Source organism: Rhinolophus sinicus, chromosome 16 (assembly GCF_057876585.1).
Source record: "Rhinolophus sinicus isolate RSI-liver-muscle chromosome 16, RSI-T2T, whole genome shotgun sequence".
Classification (NCBI taxonomy): Eukaryota; Metazoa; Chordata; class Mammalia; order Chiroptera; family Rhinolophidae; genus Rhinolophus; species Rhinolophus sinicus.
The window spans coordinates 132,907,652-132,928,019 of NC_142516.1; the positions used below are offsets into that span (position 1 = coordinate 132,907,652).

The 20,368-nt window shown below is 34.3% G+C and overlaps 1 protein-coding gene across 1 annotated transcript in view; it reads left to right on the forward strand.

Annotated features, from left to right (window-relative positions):
• Positions 1-16,606, forward strand: part of LOC109452814 (disintegrin and metalloproteinase domain-containing protein 5-like) — an 87,709-nt gene extending 71,103 nt beyond the window's left edge. The window contains exons 13-16 of the mRNA XM_088793567.1: positions 203-314; positions 7,558-7,720; positions 9,210-9,260; positions 16,444-16,606. Coding sequence (XP_088649693.1) covers positions 203-314; positions 7,558-7,720; positions 9,210-9,260; positions 16,444-16,456 — 339 coding nt within the window. The 3' untranslated portion in view covers positions 16,457-16,606. The remainder of the gene's footprint in view (positions 1-202; positions 315-7,557; positions 7,721-9,209; positions 9,261-16,443) is intronic.
• The last annotated feature ends 3,762 nt before the right edge of the window (positions 16,607-20,368 follow it).

Genomic DNA, 20,368 nt, shown 5'->3' on the forward strand with positions numbered 1-20,368 from the left:
AGAAGCTAGATGAACTTACTAAAGTATAGACAATTTCAAGAGAAAATTTGTGGAAGTTTGTTGAATTTGTCAATTTAAGATAAATTCTCTAGACTGGGTAAATTCTCTGGAATAAATTATCTGTTGAATAAATATATAATATTAATTGATCTCTATTGAAAACAATCTTTGTTAAAAAATTGTTCTATTTTGATTATTCCAGATTTGCAACAATTTCAACCATTGCCATTGTGACAAAGGATTTGCTCCTCCTCATTGCAAAGCAATGAAAAAAGAATTTGGAAGTATTGATGACGGACACAAAATTAAAACAAGTTAGTGTCTTTAAATTTTTATTAATAAAAGATAATATGTAAGAGAGTAAATTAAAGTATAGGTTACAAGCTAGATTGGAAAACACTTATTTCAACAAACATGGTTTTATTTTCTTTGTAAGGTTTTTAAAAATCTTAGTATAAGTTTGTACTGTTCTTTCTATATCAATATTGACATCATTTACTAACACAAAACATACCCAACATTAGGCACTTTTAAAAGTAGAAATTCCAGGGCATATAATTTGACCGGTTAATTTAAATAGTTCACTTTAGATTGTCTCATATATTTCTGGTTTAAAATAGTGTTAGTAGTCATTGTGATATGAATGCCACTAGAATCTTTCAGGCTGTCTTTTATTACTTTCTCCTGCATTGTAAGGGCTCCAATTTAATCTTTTGAAATTTCCTCTTCTAGATCCCTTTCCAACCCCAACTCTCACTCCCCATCCCACCACCAACGGCCAGGGCTCCTAAGCAATATATAGAGATCGAGATCAAGCTGGCATGGATGAGACTGGGAAGAGTTGGGGGATACTCCCTGTTCCAGAATGTATTGGTGCCCACCTAGAATAACCTAGGAGCAGAAGAGGGCTGTCCACTCTTACTCCCTTTCCTTTTGGGGCAAATAAGTAATGAAACTCCTGGGCAGACGCTTGTAGCTTGGATAGCTTGGGGGTGTTATACCTAGGGTGACCAAATTTCTAGAGAGTTAACAAAGCTATATCATACTGTGTATCAGAACAAAGGAAGGAAAAAAGCATAATAAATTAACATTATTATACACATGTATTATTGCTGTCTTATAAATATATAGAAAAATAGATATTTATTTGAAATTGTACATTATTGTGATTGTTCACTTTTATGTTACTACATAAAAGCTATTATTTAAACAAAAATACAATAGAACTAGTGAACAGTGTCGATTGATAGTAGTTTATACAAGCAATTAAATAAATAATATCTGTGAGCAAAAATGTAACAATATTTTACAATGAAAATATTTTATAATGTATCCTCTGATACAACAATTTATTTTACTCTTTTTACAAACTTTTTACTGGATACTTATTGTATATTTTTGAGATACATAAATGTAAGATGTTTTAAAAGAAGAATATAAATATAATAGGAATAATTAAAGACATACCCTATATTTAATAAAAAATAATGACATGCTTTTTCCTGTCTATTGATACAGTCAATATATTTTTGGCTCTTTCTGTTTCATTGCAATGTTTAAGACATCCTTCTTTTAAGTAATAGCAAAACAAATAGAATCAAATATAAAATTCATTTTGACTTGAAGCTCTACTCATATCCAGCCCATATTTACTAAATTCTGATATCAGTCCATTGTGATGGCATCAAGCTAAGTATCTTCTCAACAAACACATTTGAGCATGGGCTATTTGAGGTTTTATTTACTAGACATAGCAGATTTTTAGACTTGTAGAAATTATTTTACAGCTCTCCAAAAATGTTCATTCACTTTGTTTCTATAGGCTTCTAGTGGTAGACCGGTATCTGTCAATTAGTTCCTTTGCATATTTAAATTCATTATATAGACTATCTATATATAAAATATCCATTTTTATTGATGTATGTATAATTGACTATAATATATTATTAGTTTCAGGTGTACATCATAGTGATTCAGAATTCAAAAACTTTCCAAAATGAACCACAAAATAGGTGTAGTTACCATCTATCACTATACATAATTATTACAATATTACTGACTTTATTATCTATACTGTACTTTACATCCCCTTGATTTATTTATTTTATAGCTACAACTTTATATCTTTTAATCCCCTTCACCTATTTAACCCCCCAATCTCTCCTCTCTGTGGTAACTACCAGTTTGTTTCCTCTATCTATGAGTGTGTTTCTGATTTGTTTTGTTTGTTTGTTTTGTTTTTTCAGATTCCACATATAAGTGAAATAAGTATTTGTCTTTCTCTATCTGACTTATTTCACTTAGCATAATACCCCCTAGGTCCATCCATGTTGATACAAATGGAAAGATTTCCTTATTTTTTATTCCATTGTAATGTATGAGTAGTATTCCATTACACACACACACACACACACACACACACGGGGGGGGGGAGAGGGGGAGAGAGAGAGAGAGAGAGAGAGAGAGAGAGAGAGACACTTACTGCTTCCATATCTTGAGAGGGACACTTACTGCTTCCATATCTTGACTATTGTAAATAATGCTGTAATGAACATAGGGTTGCATATATCTTTTCAAAATAGCATTTTTTTTCCTTGGGATAAATACCCAGAAGTGGAATTGCTGCATGATACGGTGGTTCTCTTTTTAATTTTTTGAGGAAACTTCCTACTGTTTTTTATAGTGGCTGTGCCATTTTATATTCCAACCAAAAGTGTATGAGTGTTCCCTTTCTCTACATCCTCCTTGACGCTTGTTACTTTTTGTCTTTTTGTTAATAGCTATTGTGACAGGTGTGAGTTGATATCTCATTGTGGTTTTGATGTGCCTTTCCCCAGATAGCCTACTCCACCCCTTTGGCTCTGGATAGAGGTCCCACCTCTGAGGCCTTGGGCTGGGGAAGCCTGGCTGGGTGGAACTAATAAGGGGGCCTCACCATCTGAAACCAAAGAGGAGACATATAGCATATAATTATACATGTATGTTATTATTTTCTTATCCAAAATATATTCAATATTAGTCATTTTTAAAGTAGAAATTCCAGAAGCCCTGATGATATCTGTGTCATCTTTGGGGTCATTCTTCTCTTTTCTTGAAAGATAAAGCAGGTTGGCAGCCAAATAGCTCTATTGTCCTATCTTGTTCTCTTTGGTCCAACCTGGATGCAATTCTTCTAATATAATCTTATCTTTATAATCTTATCCTATAATCTTATTTGATATAATCTATTCCTGGCTTCTGCTGAGATGGCTGCTGAGACGGTTCATGTGCATAATCTCTTAATCACATGATTTGAGCCACACCTTTGATATTCTCTTCAGAACAGGTTTTCTCATTTTTTTTGCAACATGAATAGGTTGAGTATTCTCCAAATCTTTAACTACTGGTACTTCTGTACTTAACACTTACTTTTTTAAAATTAAATTTATTGGGGTGACAATGGATAGTAAAATTACATAGATTTCAAATGTACAATTCTATAATACCTCATCTGTATATTGCATTGTGTGTTCACCACCCAGAGTCAGTTATCCTTCCATCACCGTATACTTGACCTCCTTGACTCTCTTCTACCTCCTCCTCCTCCCCCTTCCCTTTAGGTAACCACTAAACTGTTGTCTACGTCTATGAGTTTTTGTTTTTTTTGTTTGTCTTGTTTCTTTGTTGCTTTCAGTTTTATATCCCACATATGAGTGAAGTCATATTGTTCTCAACTTTTCTGTGTGATTTATTTCGCTTAGCATAATAATCTCAAGATCCATCCATGTTGTTGCAAATGACAGTATTTCATGTTTTATTATGGCAAAGTAGTATTCCATTGTGTATATATACATCTTTATCCAATCATTTATCAAAGGACACTTTGTTTGTTTCCATGTCTTGACCATAGTAAATAAAGCTGCAAGTTCTTCAATTCAACTCTTTCCTCTCAAATTTTACTTTAAGCAGTTAGGAGGACTTGGGTTGCACCTTCAACATTTTACTTAAAAATTTTCTCAGCTAATTATCCTGTTTCATGGTTTACAAATTCTATCTTTCAAGTAACACTAGATCACAGTTGAGCCAACTTTGTTGCCATTTTTTAATGCCAATAACTTTTTCTTCTTTGTCTAATTACATATTCCTTTTTTGTCTGAAATCTCACCAGATGCACTTTTAATGTACAGATTTCTACAACACTCTGTTTATGATTATCTGTTATTCTCTAAGAAAATGCAGACATTCTCTCCAGTTCTCCTCTTTTCTTTCTGAGCCCTTACCAGAATCACTTTTAATGTTCATATTTTCATATTTTTACCAACAGTCCCTTCACAGTAATCTAGGATTTTTCTAAAATGCACCTCAAAATTCCTCCAGCTTCTATCCATTAGCCAGTTCCAAAGCCCTTTCCACATTTTTAGGCATTTGTTACGCCAGCACCCTAATTTTCAGTACCAAAATCTGTATCAGTCAGGGTTCTCCAGCAAAACAGGACCAATAAGGTGTGTGTGTGTGTGTGTGTGTGTGTGTGTGTGTGTGTGTGTGTGTGTGTGTAGAGAGAGAGAGACAGAGAGAAAGAGAGAGAGAGAGAGATTATAATGAATTCGCTCATGTGATTATGGAGGCTGACAGATCCCAAATCTGCAGGGTCAGTTGGAATGCTCGGAGCCCTAGGAGATCTAATAGTATAGTTCCAGTCCAAAGGCCAGCAGATTTGAGACCCAAGAAAAGCCAATGTCTCAGGTCCAGTCCCCCAGACAGGAAGAATCTTCTCTTATTCTCTGGAAGGTCAGCATATTTGTTTTATTAAGACCTCTAGCTGATTGGATGAGGCCTACACATATTAGAGAAGGCAATCTATTTCACTCAGTCTAATGATTTAAATGTTAATGTCACTCCAAAACACCCTCACAGAAATACCCAGAATAATATTTGACTAAATATCTGGGCACATGTAGCCCTGTCAAGTTTACATATAAAATTAACCATCACACACTTTAATAGTATTTGTCAGCAGAAAGCTACCAGGTGTTCCTCCCTATAAAATGTTTTTGGCAGGATATATCTGTATGCATAGATTATTTTAAATAAACCGGGAATTCGTTGATTCATGGTGGGATAGTTGGTTAGAGAAACTAGGTAATCATTCAAGCTGTGATTTTTGTTTTTTGTTTTTGTTTTTATTAAAGTTTATTGGGGTGACAATGGTTAGTAAAGTTGCATAGGTTTCAAGTGTACAATTCTGCAATACATCATCTATATATCACATTGTGTGTTCACTACCCAAAGTCAGTTCTTCCATCACCATATATTTCACCCTGTTTACCCTCATCTACCACCGCTTCCCCCTTCCCCTCTGGTAACCACTAAACTATTGTCTATGTCTATGCGTTTTTGTTTCTGTTTGTCTTGTTCCTTTGTTCCTTTGTGTTTTATATCCCACATATGAGTCAAGTCACATGGTTCTCGACTTTTTCTGTCTGACTTATTTGGTTAGGATAATAATCTCAAGATCCATCCATATTGTTGCAAATTACACTATTTCATATTTTCCTTTGGCAGAATAGTATTACATTGTTTATATATACCACGTCTTCTTTATCTTATCATCTATAGAAGGACACTTTGGTTGTTTCCATGTCTTGGCCACTATAAATAAAGCTGTAATGAACATTGGAGCACATATATCTTTATGGATAAATGTTTTCAGACTTTTTGGGTATATACCCAGGAGAGGAATTGCTGGGTCATATGATAATTCTATTCTTAATTTTTTAAAAAACCTTCACACTGCTTCCCATAACGGCTGCACCAAACGTAAGCTGTATTTTTAACAATATAAAACTGAGATAGCTTCATTCATGAGAAATGTTGTTTCTGCTTACTTAAAACTCTCATCTGATTTTTCTGAAATAGATTTGAATGGGAGTTGGGGGGTGAAGAAGGGAAACCTTTGGGAACTGCAGCTGATGGATTCAGGCTCCTCCAGGGAAACGTCCTTTTTTCTCTACCCGATGTTTGACTATAAAGTTTGGGATGAGTAAGATACAGGTTTTGGGGAGTCTGATCTGACAATTAAACCACTGAATAATAAAGGTTAAGATAGTTTGAGATAATAAAAGGGAGGAAGTGAAAAGCCATGAATAATTAAATGCCTGGATGATTCCCCAAGGCATTTTTGGAATGAAGTAGAAGAAACTTTTAGGCAGATTATTGGGGACTAGTTTTAACCATTGGAAAATGGAGACCCAGAGTAATTAATTCAATGACAACCACGAAACTGAAAGGAAAGTTAGAAGAAAAATATTTTTTCTTGGCTGTTATTTGTAATGCTTATTAAAACTAGACAGTGTAGGGGAGGGAAGTAAGACCCATTTTTCTGGTGCCTAGAAATCCTATTTATGCTTCTTGAGGCCACCTGGAAATATATTATATTCATCTTCAAATAATCATGTGGTATCATTGATTACCCAAAGACTATACAAGTGGCTGAGAATTGTTGTGCAGTATATAGCCAGAGAAGCTGGTCTCTTCCTCTGATTCAGCAGCTTTCTGATTACAAATGTAACTGTAATCCTTATCCCAGTAATACCGGAACCCCAACCATATGCACAGAGCAGACAAACAACAAGTGTTGAACTTTCTATCTTGACCTCACTTGAAAAACCTTATGGGGAAAAAAGGAAAGGTTCCAGGGCAGTCATAAGAGGAGTATATTGAGACACAGTTATCATTGTCAACTAGAGCTGGAGAGTGGCTCCTCTGCCAGTCAGCTCCTCCATTGTTCTGACTGGCAAAGAAGAGATAGAATGGTATTCCTTATCAAGTAAAAGGAGCAAGCCAACAAACTGTGCAGAAAGCAGAACTTGACGTAGTGTAAATCCGTCAGGGTGGCTAGTATACAAAGAAGTGGACCTGAAAGCCACATAGATTAGATGCTCAGGAATGAATACAGATGTCTGTTGAGAATGAATAGGAACTGGAGGGAAATGTAGATATTAGCACTCGTTAGTCAAAAATGGGTTAATTCCAGGTTTAGCCATGCATTCCGTAAAATGATCCAAGAGACCTTCCTTTTAATAATTTCCTATTGCTACACATTTGATTAAAGAACTCAGTTACATAAGTTATTTAGTGACTGCTCATTTTCAGTTTTGAGAAAAAAAGTTGTAGTAATGTAAGAGAAATTGAATGCCACATTCCCTGGGTTCAATTCTCACATATAGGTACAATCCCAATAATCTCTGTGATACACATGTTTGAACTTTGGAGAAGCTGTATCAGAAGGGAACTGAAGAGATGTTTGCGAGTATTAAACATGTGCTTCATGAAAGAATATTACCTTTACTCAAAGACATCACCATGTGGTGGAAGGTTGAAAACTCAAAATCATCACTAAAGCACTAGTAACAGTTCATTTTATACATTAGTGGTTTTTTTTTAATTTTATGTATTCATAATATATATGAATGAACCGTTTTGTGTTTGGGAGAAGTGTTGGTAATGATACCCTCTTCATCTTTTCGTTTGGGTAACGAAATCTCAGACATAATTTTAAATGCATATTTTCCATTCCAGGTAAAAGTCTTTTGGAGGAAAGGTCTACGACTCCTCCAAAACACCGATTTCAACTCATTTTCTACATTTCTTTACCTGTTGTGCTCATCATTACTGCTGCTGTTTTAATAAAGCAGGGTAAAACAAGAAAGCGATGCTGCAGAGGTGAAACTGAAAGTGAGAGGTATACACACACACACACACACACACACACACACACACACACACATGCATATACATAAATTTTACTCTTATTAAATAAGCCAAGGAAAAAAGTATTCAGGTTTCATCAGGAGTAATCTAAGATTATAGGTAAAGCAATATGAGGAGAGGACCAGGGATACATTTCAAACCGGTTTGGTGTCCGATAGATTTTTTTCTAATTTTACTCATTACTAAAACCATTCACTTTACCATTAGTATCACTTCACAAGGACATATGAGTGCCTTGGGTATTGTGGTTTATTCATCATCTTAATTCACTGACCCTGTCTAAATAGTTATAATGTCCACAAGCTTCATGAGAATAGGTAACATTATATTTCTAGGGCACTTTCAAAAAGTAAATTTTTTACATACAAAGTCTCAGACCAGTGGTAAGCAACTCTATTAAGAGCAAGTCTCTCACCTAGAGATAATGTCTATGAACCTGCCTCCATGTTATTTAGGAAACTAAATATTGGTACTATTAATTTGTAAAGTTATTTCTTACCTAGAAATTACACGTATAGTTCATAATATCAGACTAGGAGACATCATGAAATGGGGACAGAATTACTTGTAGCCTCAGAAAACTTGGTTTTACTTCCTCAATCTTACATGTAAAATGTATGATCTCTTGAGCAAGTGATTTAATCTTTATGTTCTTAAAATTATTCTCTATAACTCTATAAAATGGGAGATAATAGCTTTCCAATGTGTCATAAACTTTAGGGTACACCAAATTAATAAGTGAAATCACCATATTATCTGCAATCAGTTACACAAATAAACATCATTATTGAGACCCTTATTCATAACTTGCTGTATTTTCCACAGAGGTATTTATCTCTCATTTTATCTTCCAAGAATTGACAAGAAGAGAATACATGAGTATGTATTATAAGAGGAAGAAAGAAATATGTAGAAATATATTGAAAATTTAACACAAAATGTTGACAGCTTGTTAATGGTTTTGGCTTAATTTGACTTGAGGAGTTAGGGATATCATAGAATCATGGGACCTATCTGTACAGATATGGGCTTTTAACACAAATGTTTGAATAAATGTAAAATAAGGAGTGGAGGAGTTAATCAACAAAGCAAGGTGGCTGATGGCATTTGTTCTATATTGAAACAGTATCTGTTACGTTTGTATTATTTTATTTTGTGGGAAGGAGATATTTTATTTCACTTAATGAATCACTCTGTTTCTTTTTTGTATATCAAAATGTACTTTTTTCAATTCTAGTTGACATTCAATATTATTTTATATTAATTTCAGGCGTACAGCATAGTGATTAGACATTTATATAAATTATGTAGTGATCCCCCCTGATCAGTCTAGTACCCACCTGGCACTATACATAGTTATTACAGTATTCTTTGAAAAACATTCCTGATTCAAATAGTCAGTGAATTGTTTAAGATTTTAAAATTTCCCCACTTTAAAATAATCTTTATCAATTTTATAGATCTGTGTCAGAAGAAAGCAGCAGTAACAGCAAGTTATCCCCCAGTACAAGGTACGTGTAGAACAATGTGATTAATCATTTTGCATTGTAAGTTTTGATTATTGTTTAGGAACACTGAAGAATTGTTAAATTGAGACCAAAATATTTGTTCATAATATTCTTCATAGTTCTAATTGTACGTTATTTTATAATACTTAACAAATTGGTTTCATGATTATCTCACCCTCTCTTTTCTAACCTACACTAAAGAAATGACTTTTGTGCACCCTCACTAACATTTATAAGTACATAAATTACGGCTTTTTTTTCTTTTTCTTTTAATTAAAGTTTATTGGGGTGACAATTGTTAAATTGTTAGTAAAGTTACATAGAGTTCAGGTGTACAATTCTGTATTACATCATCTATAAATTCCTTGTGTGTTCACCACCCAGAATCAGTTCTCCTTCCATCACCATATATTTGATCCCCCTTACCCTCATCTCCCACCCCCCACCCCCCCACCCCCCTTACCCTCTGGCAACCACTAAACTATTGTCTGTGTCTATGAGTTTCTGTTTCTCATTTGTTTGTCTTGTTCTTTTGTTGTTTTTGGTTTATATACCACATATCAGTGAAATCACGTGGTTCTCTGCTTTTTCTGTCTGACTTATTTCGCTCAGCATTACTCTCTCAAGATCCATCCATGTTGTCACAAATGTTCCTATATCATCTTTTCTTACCGCCGAATAGTATTCCATTGTGTATATATACCACAACTTCTTTATCCATTCATCTATCGAAGGACATTTTGGTTGTTTCCATGTCTTGGCCACCGTAAACAAAGCTGCAATGAACATTGGAGCACACGTGTCTTTATCTCTAAATGTTTTCAGATTTTTTGGGTAGATACCCAGGAGAGGGATTGCTGGGTCATATGGCAATTCTATTTGTAATTTTTTGAGGAACCTCCACACTGCCTTCCACGGCGGCTGCACCAGTCTGCATTCCCACCAACAGTGTATGAGGGTTCCTTTTTCTCCACAGCCTCTCCAACATTTGTTACTATTTGTCTTGTTGTTGATAGCCATTCTGACTGGGGTGAGGTGATATCTCATTGTGGTTTTTATTTGCATTTCTCTGATGATTAGTGATGTTGAGCATTTTTTCATATGTGTATTTGCCATTTGTATGTCCTCTTTGGAGAAATGTCTCTTCAAGTCCTCTGCCCATTTTTCAATTGGGTTGTTTGTTTTTTTGTTGTTGAGTTGCATGAGTTCCTTGTATATTCTGGATACTAGCCCCTTATCGGAGGCACTGTTTGCAAAAATCTTCTCCCATTCAGTTGGTGGCCTCTTTATTTTGTTGATGGTTTCTTTTGCTGTGCAGAAGCTTTTAAGTTTCATATAGTCCCATTCGTTTATTTTAGCTTTTACTTCCATTGCCTTTGGAGTCAAGTTCATAAAATGCTCTTTGAACCCAAGATCCATAAGTTTAGTACCTATGTTTTCTTCTATGCAGTTTATTGTGTCAGGTCTTATGCTTAAGTCTTTGATCCATTTTGAATTAACTTTGGTACATGGTGACAAATCACAGTCCAGTTTCATTCTTTTGCACGTGGCTATCCAATTCTCCCAGCACCATTTATTGAAGAGGCTGTCTTTGCTCCATTGTATGTTTTTAGCTTCTTTGTCAAAAATTATCTGTCCATATTTATGTGGTTTTATTTCTGGGTTCTCAATTCTATTCCATTGGGCTGTGTCTGTTTTTCTGCCAATACCATGCTGTTTTGATTATTGTGGCCCTGTAGTACAAGCCAAAGTCAGGAAGTGTGATACCTCCATTATTGTTCTTTTTTCTTAAGATTGCTTTGGCTATTTGGGGTCTTTTGTGGTTCCAAACAAATCTGATGATTTTTTGTTCTATTTCTTTAAAATATGCCATTTGGATTTTGATGGGGATTGCATTGAATCTGTATATTGCTTTGGGTAATATGGCCATTTTAACTATGTTGATTCTTCCAATCCATGAGCACGGAATGTCTTTCCATTTCTTTGTGTCTTCTTCAATTTCTTTCAAAAATGTCTTATAGTTTTCAGCATATAGGTCTTTCACATCCTTGGTTAAGTTTATTCCTAGGTATTTTATTCTTTTTGCTGCAATTGCAACAGGAATTGTTTTTTGTATTTCTTTTTCTGAGATTTCATTGTTAGTATATAGGAAGGCAATGGACTTTTGTGCGTTGATTTTGTAGCCGGCAACTTTACTATATTCGTTGATTGTTTCTAATAGCTTTTTGGTGGAGTCTTTAGGGTTTTCTATATATAGCATCATGTCATCTGCAAAGAGTGATAATTTAACTTCTTCATTCCCAATTTGGATATTATGGCTTTTTTTTTGAGCATTGGGAAGGAGCACTTACATCTTGATGACATTTTACTGCTACATTGAAAGGGGACTGATGTTGTAAAGGATGCCATATATACTTATACTATTATCTCAGACTAAACTTACTCTTAATGAGATGTCAAGCCTGGTAGTTTTCATTTATTTTACTACATCTTCATCTGGGTAGGTAAATTTAGAGATCAGACTATGAAATAATCAAACATAACATTTTATAAAATTAGATATTTCATCTGTATTAGTAGTATATAAAAATTTCCCTTAGAAAATGATGGATAAAATTTTATAAAAAGAGAGAATATTTCAATAGCATCCAAGATGATTTTTCAAGTTCTCTCTTCATCCTTATGGTACAAAGTTGCACACTGACTATGATCTTCGTGTAACAGATGTTAAGATACATGTCTGAAATGAGAGAATTCCAACTAGGAATTCAAATTTTAAGAAAAGCACTATTAAGTATGCACAGTACCATCCTAACACTACTGTCAAGGCAGACTGGTTTAGGTTCTACAAAAATTCGGCATTTCTCTGCTTTTTAGGCAGCAATTTAATCCCTTTAATCACAATGAAATCCCTATCACAGGACAGAGAATGATCAAATGTGTTTTTTATTCCCCTTATAATCTGTATCAAAAAGGTATAAAAAGCACTCAATGCCCTCAAGACAGTGGATGGAAAGAAATAATTAAGGAAAGAGCAGAAATAAATGAAAAGAAAAATCAACAATTAATCGAAGACAAAAGCTGATTCTTTGTAAAGATTAATGTAATTGTTTAAAAATTAGCTAATAGTTCAAAATAAAAAGAGAAAGGATTTAAATGGTCAATATCAGATATTAACATGGCATGTTTTTGATCTTTTGGGCATTAGAAGAAAGGAGGCTACTAGCAACAACTTAGAATCAATAAATTCAAAATTTTAGATGCAAAGCACCTGTGGAGTGTGGTGCTGGTATAAAGACGATAAAGACCAATGGAGCAGAATGGAGAGCCCAGAAATCAACCCACACATATACGGTCAACTGACCTTTGGGAAGGGAGCCAAGGATACACAATGGGGAAGGATAGTCTCTTTAACACACGGTGTTGGGAAAACTGAATATCCACATACAAAAGAATTCTGAAATTGGACCCTTACCTAAAACCATACACAAAACTCAATGCAAAATGGATTAAAAACTTAAATGTAAGACCTGAAACTGTAAAACTCATGGAAGAAAACACAGAGGAAAAACCTCATTACATTGGTCTTGGGAATGATGTTTTTGGATTGCCACCAAAAGTACAGGTAACAAAAGCAAAAAATAGACAAGTGGTACTATGTCAAACTAAAAAGCTTCTGCACAGCAGGAGAAATATTCAATAGATTGAAAGGAAACTTAAAGAATGGGAGAAAATGTTTGTGAACTATGTATCAAGTAAAGGGTTAATTGTCAAAATATGTAAGGAACTCCTACTGTCAATCCCCCAAAACTGATAACCTGATTTAAAAATGGGTTAAAAGACTTGACTAGATACTTCTCCCAAAATGTCACAATAATGACCAACAAGTATATGAAAAGATGGTCAGTGTTACTAACAACCAAGGAAATGCAAATTGCTGTTATCAAAAAAACCAAAAGTCAACAACTGTTGGCAAGGATGTGAAGAAATTGGACCCATTTTGTGCTGTTTGTGGGATGCAAAATACTGCACCTACTATGCAAAGCTGGTGAAGATTCTTTAAAAACATTAAAAATAGAACTATTGTATGGTCTAGTAATTCCACTTCTGGATATTTTTTTATTAAAAAAGTTGAAATCAAGATCTGAAAGCTACATTAGCATTCCCATGTTCATTATAGCACTATTTAAAATATTCAAGATGTAGATAGAAAGTAAATGTCCATCAACAGATGAATGGATAAAAAAATGTGGTATATACATGCAGTGGAATGTTGTTCAGCCATAAGAAAGATGGATCCTGCATATGTGATAACATAGATGAAACTCGAGGACATTACGCTAAGGGAAATATGCCAGTTACAGAAGGACAAATAACTGCATGATTTTACTTATATGAGGTATCTAAAAAGGTGAAACTCATGGAATCAGAGAGTAGAATGGTGGTTGCCTCAGACCGGGGTTAGGGGAAGATGGGAGTGTTGTTAATCAATGAGAATAAAGTCTCAATTATGCGATATGAATAAGTTCTAGAGATCTGCTGGACAACATCGCCCCTATTGTTAACAATACAGTGTTGTGCACTTAAAAATTTGTTAAGAAAGTAGACATCATTTAAGTTTTTTTACCACAATATAAAATTTTTAAAAATGTAAGAAGTTTTGCTTCCCAAAAGACTTCCATATAAAAGGAAAAAGAAATGCCCCAATGTGGGGGAAAGTTTTCATAAACATATTTCCAATGAAGGACTCATATTCAGAATGTATACAGAATATCTATGAATCAATAACAAAAGGTGGGAGAACCTAGTAGGCAAAATATTTGAAGAGATACTTCTCAAAAGATGATATCAAAGAAGCTCAAAACATGAAATTACTCAACATCATTACTCATCAGAAAAACACGATCTGAAATAAGAATGAGGGTCCCCTGTGCTCAGATTGAAATAACTGACATCAATGGTTGGTGAGAATATCAAGCAACTAGGACTCTCACACATTGCAGGTGGGAATATACATTAGTCCAGTATACTTTTTATTACCATTCAGCAGTTTAGGATCTTCTAAACTATTAGGTTTCAGTTAAATTTGTAACTTATATTTTCATTTTAAAAAATACTATACCTGTCATATTTAAATTTTATATTTACTTTATAATTAACTCAATGAGTATTCCTAGAATTATGACAAAGGAAATTTCCTATGAATTTTGAGTCTGATTATCTAAAATACTTTTCTTTTTTTTTCCATTTAACTTGAAGATGACTGTCTCTACTTCTCCCTCTTTTGAACTTTTAATTTTAAAGCTTATGCTCTTCTTTTCCACAATCAGTAATTTATGTATATGTAAGTTTCTGTATAGTTAACATAAACTCAATCAAAATACTTTTTGAGTACATGGGTAGAGAGAATTGAGAAAAAGATTCTGAAATTCATACGAAAGGAAAATAGGGGTAGCCAGGTAAATTTTAGTATTAGTATTAAACTAATAATGAATTAAAATACACAGCATTTTATTTTCAAAATGTGTCTTTTGAATTTTTAATGTAATATCAATATTTATTAAAATATCTAAGATACCTTAGTAGATATATGAATTAAGGATACATTTCTCATAATTACAATACCCAAAGATAATTTCCATTAATCATATAGATGCATAGTTTTAAAATGGTTTTCTAAGTAAAACCTATCCTTTTTTTTCAACTTAGAGACTATTAGGGACAACTTTTCATATCTTAAAATATAGGCCTATATCATTCTTTTGTGACATATAGTTTTCAATCTAAAAAATGAAAAATCCGTTCATATGAATATTTAGACGACTTCCAGTTTTTCATTGTTACAAATACCCTCTAAATAATATCCTTATTTGGTTACACACTTTGGAGCAATTGTCCAATTATAGCCTCAGGATAAATCCCTAGAGAGAGGTAGATCAAAGCATAAATATGTAGACTCTTGTCGTTTATTGATAGCTATTGCCACATCACCTAGTTGTAATGATCACCATCAATCCATTTGTATCAAGTTGTAAATTCGTAAGGTTTTGTTTTTAGTCATTTGGACATGTGTGTGGTATACTTTCTCAGACATAGCATATCTTAAATTTTACGTTTATTTTACTATCCTATTGAATTTTTTTTTTATTTTCAACTATGTCATTTAGTAATGAGCTATTTCTATAAAGAAGATGGCATAGAAGTACAAAATATACAATATAACCACACAGAATTAGAGGTATTTTTGAGACTCCCTTTAGTATGAGGAGTGCTTCGTATATTTTTACCTTCTTCCCTCTTTCATTCCACTGATTTTTTCTGTTATAAGGGGATTTTTAGATTCATTAACCCCTTGTTAATAAATTCCTGTTTTTTAAGCATTATTTATCTTGGTTCCAGAAGTATTTTGTCATTTTCAGTTTTGTACTTAAGTTTACAACAAACATTTTAATTTTATTTGATGCTTAACTGGTTTCATTTTTCATAATTCTGAAGGGTAATTTTAGATTTCAATGACATTAAGATCCTTTTCCATCCAGAGACCTTGGAATGCCCAACTCTTGCCTTGACTCTCCTCTCTTAATTCATTCAATAAATTGTGTATGTGAATGTCTGAACCATTCTGCTTCTTATTACAGAAGTAATAAGTAATAAACATTCATCTAAAGAATATAGGTATGCAAAAGAATGAAATCATCATCATCATTAACCTTAGCACCTAGTATGATCTTTGTTAAAATATTTCAGTATATAGATGTACAGTGTGTGTGTGTGTGTGTGTGTGTGTGTGTGTGCATGTATGTTGGTGTTTTTGTGTTTTATAAAATGTGATTGTACTTAGAATCATGATGATTTTTTCCTCTTTCTAAATTAAAATCAGTTCATGTACTTAGAATGGAAATGTCAAGGCAATTTGCTTCATTGACTTAAATAGTTAACCAAACATGGATAAATAAACAGAATATTTTAGAAGGCCACATCTATTACAAAACTATTTGCGGTTGAGGTAACAAATAATTGTTTTTTCTGGAACTAGTTTTCATTTCCTTGATCCTTTCCTTTCGATGACACATGTCTTTTAAATGACTTGTGTTAGAAATATGTTAGCTCAGGGAAAACCAAAAAAGTAACACTGGTATTTTGTTTGTGTTTTTTGTTTTTGTTTTTGTTTTGCTTTCTCTTACAGTGGCAGTCTCTAACAACCTTGGCCTGGAGAGAGGATCGTACCAAATAAATTATCAGAAACTGACCCTAAACCAAAAAGGAAAAAAAAAACATAATTTCTTCCTCACCACTGGTGTCACTACTGGAGGTTTAGGTTATGAAATAATAAATCATCTGCACCTGAATCAACTGAATTATGTGTGGTGTCTTCACTGTATTTTCAGTCTCCACTTTCACCCTATCTATTCCAATTTGAATCAAGGAAAGGCTCTGAGTCAGGTGAAAGCAGCCTAACATCCTCATCCCATGAAACCAAGAGGGCCTACCAGTTCAGCCTCATGACTCAAGGATAAAGAGTACCCCTTTTCCTTTCTCCTCTTTAGGTTGACCTGAATCTCCCTCCTTCATTCTGAGCTTCCTCTTTCCCTGCAGAGATCCTAGGTGGCCCGTGACTTGTCCCAGTGACATTTACTCAGATAGGCTCTGCTTGCAGTCCTCCTCTTGTTACACTGCTTCTCCGTTTTGAAAACAGCACACCCTCTGGAGTGTGTTGAGATACTTGTTACGAAGAGTACACTTATCACGAAGCTAAGGAGGCAAAAGCTTCAGGGCCACTTGCTTGCATAGGTTCTTTTCAAAGTCATGGGCCTAATTTTATATTCTTTTCCTTAGAGAGTTCATCAAGTTTTATACAGTTCAGGCCCCACTGAACCTGTATCTGCGTATTCACTAGCTGACTTAGAGTGGTGAGGAGCTGGAAGGCAGTTCATATCAGCTTGTAAGAGCTGATCATTAAACTATTATAAATTTTGCTCTTATCAGAAATGAAAGCAGTGTTGGTTAGGATGTGGAGAAATTACAACCATTGTATATTATTGGTGGGAATGCAAAATGGTACAGATGTTATGGAAAAAAGTATGGCAGTTCCTCAAAAAAAATTAAAAATAGAACTATCATATGATCCAACAATCCCGAAATTCTGGGTATATATTAAAAAATATTGAGTTCAGGATCTCAAAGAGATATTGGCATCCTGTGTTTAGTCACAATAGTCAAAATGTGGAGACAATTTAAATATACATCAACAGATGAGTGCATAAATAAAATGTGGTATATGCATTCAAGGGAATACTGTGCAGCCTTAAAAAAGAAGAAATTCCACCATTCCACTTATATGAGGTATCTGAAATAGTCAAATTCATACAATTAAAGAGTAAAATGGTGGTTTCCAGGGGCTGAGAGCAGGGGAGAAATAGGGAGTTGCTAATCAATGGGCATAAAGTTTCAGTTAAGTAGGATGGATAAGCTCTAGACATCTTCTGTACAACTCTGCACCTGTAGTTCACAATAGTGTAGTGTGCACTTAAAGTTTGTTAGGAGGGTAGATCTCATGTTAAGTGTTTTTACCACAATAACATTTTTGAAAATTCAGAAGCTTTGTGAGTCAGTTGTTAAACAGCCATTATTAAAAACATTATATCAATTTAAATATATTAAAAACTAATACTCAAAACCAATCATTAATTTTATTATATAAGGTCTGACAATTAAACTCGCAAACTGATCCTAGAAAAAGTGCTACATGCCCATTGCTGAATATCACTATAGTCACCTTCAAGGGACACCCCTTGGGAAGCTATGAACCAATGCCAACATCTAGTCCACACTTCAAAGCAATTTTGGAACTCTCTTTCTGGAATGGCCGTCAGAGCTGTCATCCGTTTACCCTTGATGTCTTGAATGTCATCAAAATGTCTTCCTTTCAATATTTCTAGTATCTTCGGGTAAAGAAATAAGTCATTGGGGTCCATATTAGGTGAGAAGGGAGGGTATTCCAATACAGTTATTGGTTTACTGGCTAAAAACTCCCTCACAGACAGTACCGTGTGAGCTGGTGCATTGTCGTGATTCAAGAGCCATGAATTGTTGGCGAAAAGTTCAGGTCGTCTTAAGTTTTTCATATAGGCTTTCAGCACTTCCAAATAGTAAACTTGGTTAACTGTTTGTCCAAATGGTACAAATTCATAATGAATAATCTCTCTGATATCAAAAAATGTTAGCAACATTGTTGCAACAAGTTTGCAAACCTAATTGTGAAACCTGTATTTTACTCTTAGCATTGTTCTTGAGGTTATGGCTATTGGATTTGTATGGTGAAATTACTATATTGTGGTGTGCTACTCATGTCTCTTCCCAACTCTGCCTCTAAAAATATCAAGTAGCCGCTTGAAATCAGCCTTCACTGAAACCGATAAACCTGTAAGTCCAGATCTTATTTTTTTTCCAGAGAGATAGCTGTGTAATATTCATGAGCACACCACTGTCCTTGTAGGTATCTCAACTTCTATTTTTTCCTTTTCAATACCTTATTTGAGGTGCATTTCTGTCATGGCTCTAATCTATCTCCAACTCACCCTGGACAAGAATACCCAATTGCTGGTCCCTAGGATGTTTGGCATGGGTTGGCAGAGCCTAGGAGCCACACCTGTAGGAAGCAAAGAATGTGTATTTCAGATGTGCTTTCTGTTATGGAGAGTGGAGAAGCTGCTAGGAGGCACTATTGTTACACCACCAAAAAATGACAAGGGTATGGAGTCTGTTGTCTAAGGATAACTTTACTCTGCCTTTAGGGCTTTTTAAATGCTGATGAGCTGGGAGATCTGAGGACCATCATGTGGGGCAGATATTTAACAGTCATTGTGATTACCAAACTTATGAAAGCCTAAGATAAGTGAAATATTTAAGCAGCTCTGGGTCAGGGTGAGTTTGGGACTTCTTATAAAGCAGCATTTCTACTTTCACTGACGCTTATGCTGAAATTGTAGAAAGAAGTGAGGAGCAAAGAAAGTTTCAAAGATAGAGATGTCTTACAGAAAAATCTTTTTGCCTTTAAAATTGTAAAGGGAGATAGATTCTGCAAAAATGAGGATGTTGCTAAAGTAAAATGTTTTGCATCTTGTAAGAAAACTTCTCTGTTACTCATAATTACATACAAATTGTGTAAAAGGCTAGTGAAAATTTGGAAATCATGTAGTTGTGTAATATTTTGAGGATTCTTATTCCTAATTTGGAAACATAGAGCTTAGAAATTCTGTATCAGTGAAAATCTGTGCTGTTATGCAGGTATACTCTGGTATGAAATTATTATTTAATAATAGATGTAAGTTCTCAGAAATCAAAATGTAAAACCATTTCCTCATTGCTTAACTGCAGATAGTCTTTGCTCCCTGGCAGTTTTCTGAAATTACTCTGGCAAAATCAACACTTAACCTATGCAGTGTAAAGTTCTATAAATTCCTTTCAGTTCTTGTTTTTTCTCCCTTTCTTAGTTGATATTTGATTATTCCTCATTTGAAAGTTGCTTCTTCTTTCATTTCTGAAAATTTCCATCTCTTCTGATTGCCAGTTGTGTATCTGTCTCTGATAATTTGCTTTGTTACCATCCACTTATTTGTCTTTAAATGTTGGTGTTACTCACCCTTGACTTCCATCTCTTTTTATTGCATACAAGTACTTCATAACTAACTGTGTGCATTACTACTACTTGGGGAGAGTTTCCAAAATACTCATTCTGAAGCACTAATACTAGAAATTCAGATTCAATAGGATATTTCTCTGATACTGCTGGTTGTCCTTTTGATGTAAAATACTCCTTATTGCTACGAACTTAAATATACCTATATAGAGATCAATGTTTTATCTGAGTGCACATGCCTACCTAAATTCCTAGAACTGGACACAGATTGCCAAGATAATTCTTGTTGGTGTTTGTACCTGTTCCTGAGTGTGTTATGCAAGGTCATTCTTTGAATTCCTGGGAAAAGGAAGAGGCCTACTTAAACAGGTAGAGCTCAGGTTGTGCAGTGTACTCACATGTGGACCACCAAAGGGAAACATACAGAGCATGCTTGCATCTTCAGAATACAATGAGAAACCAGGACAAGTTC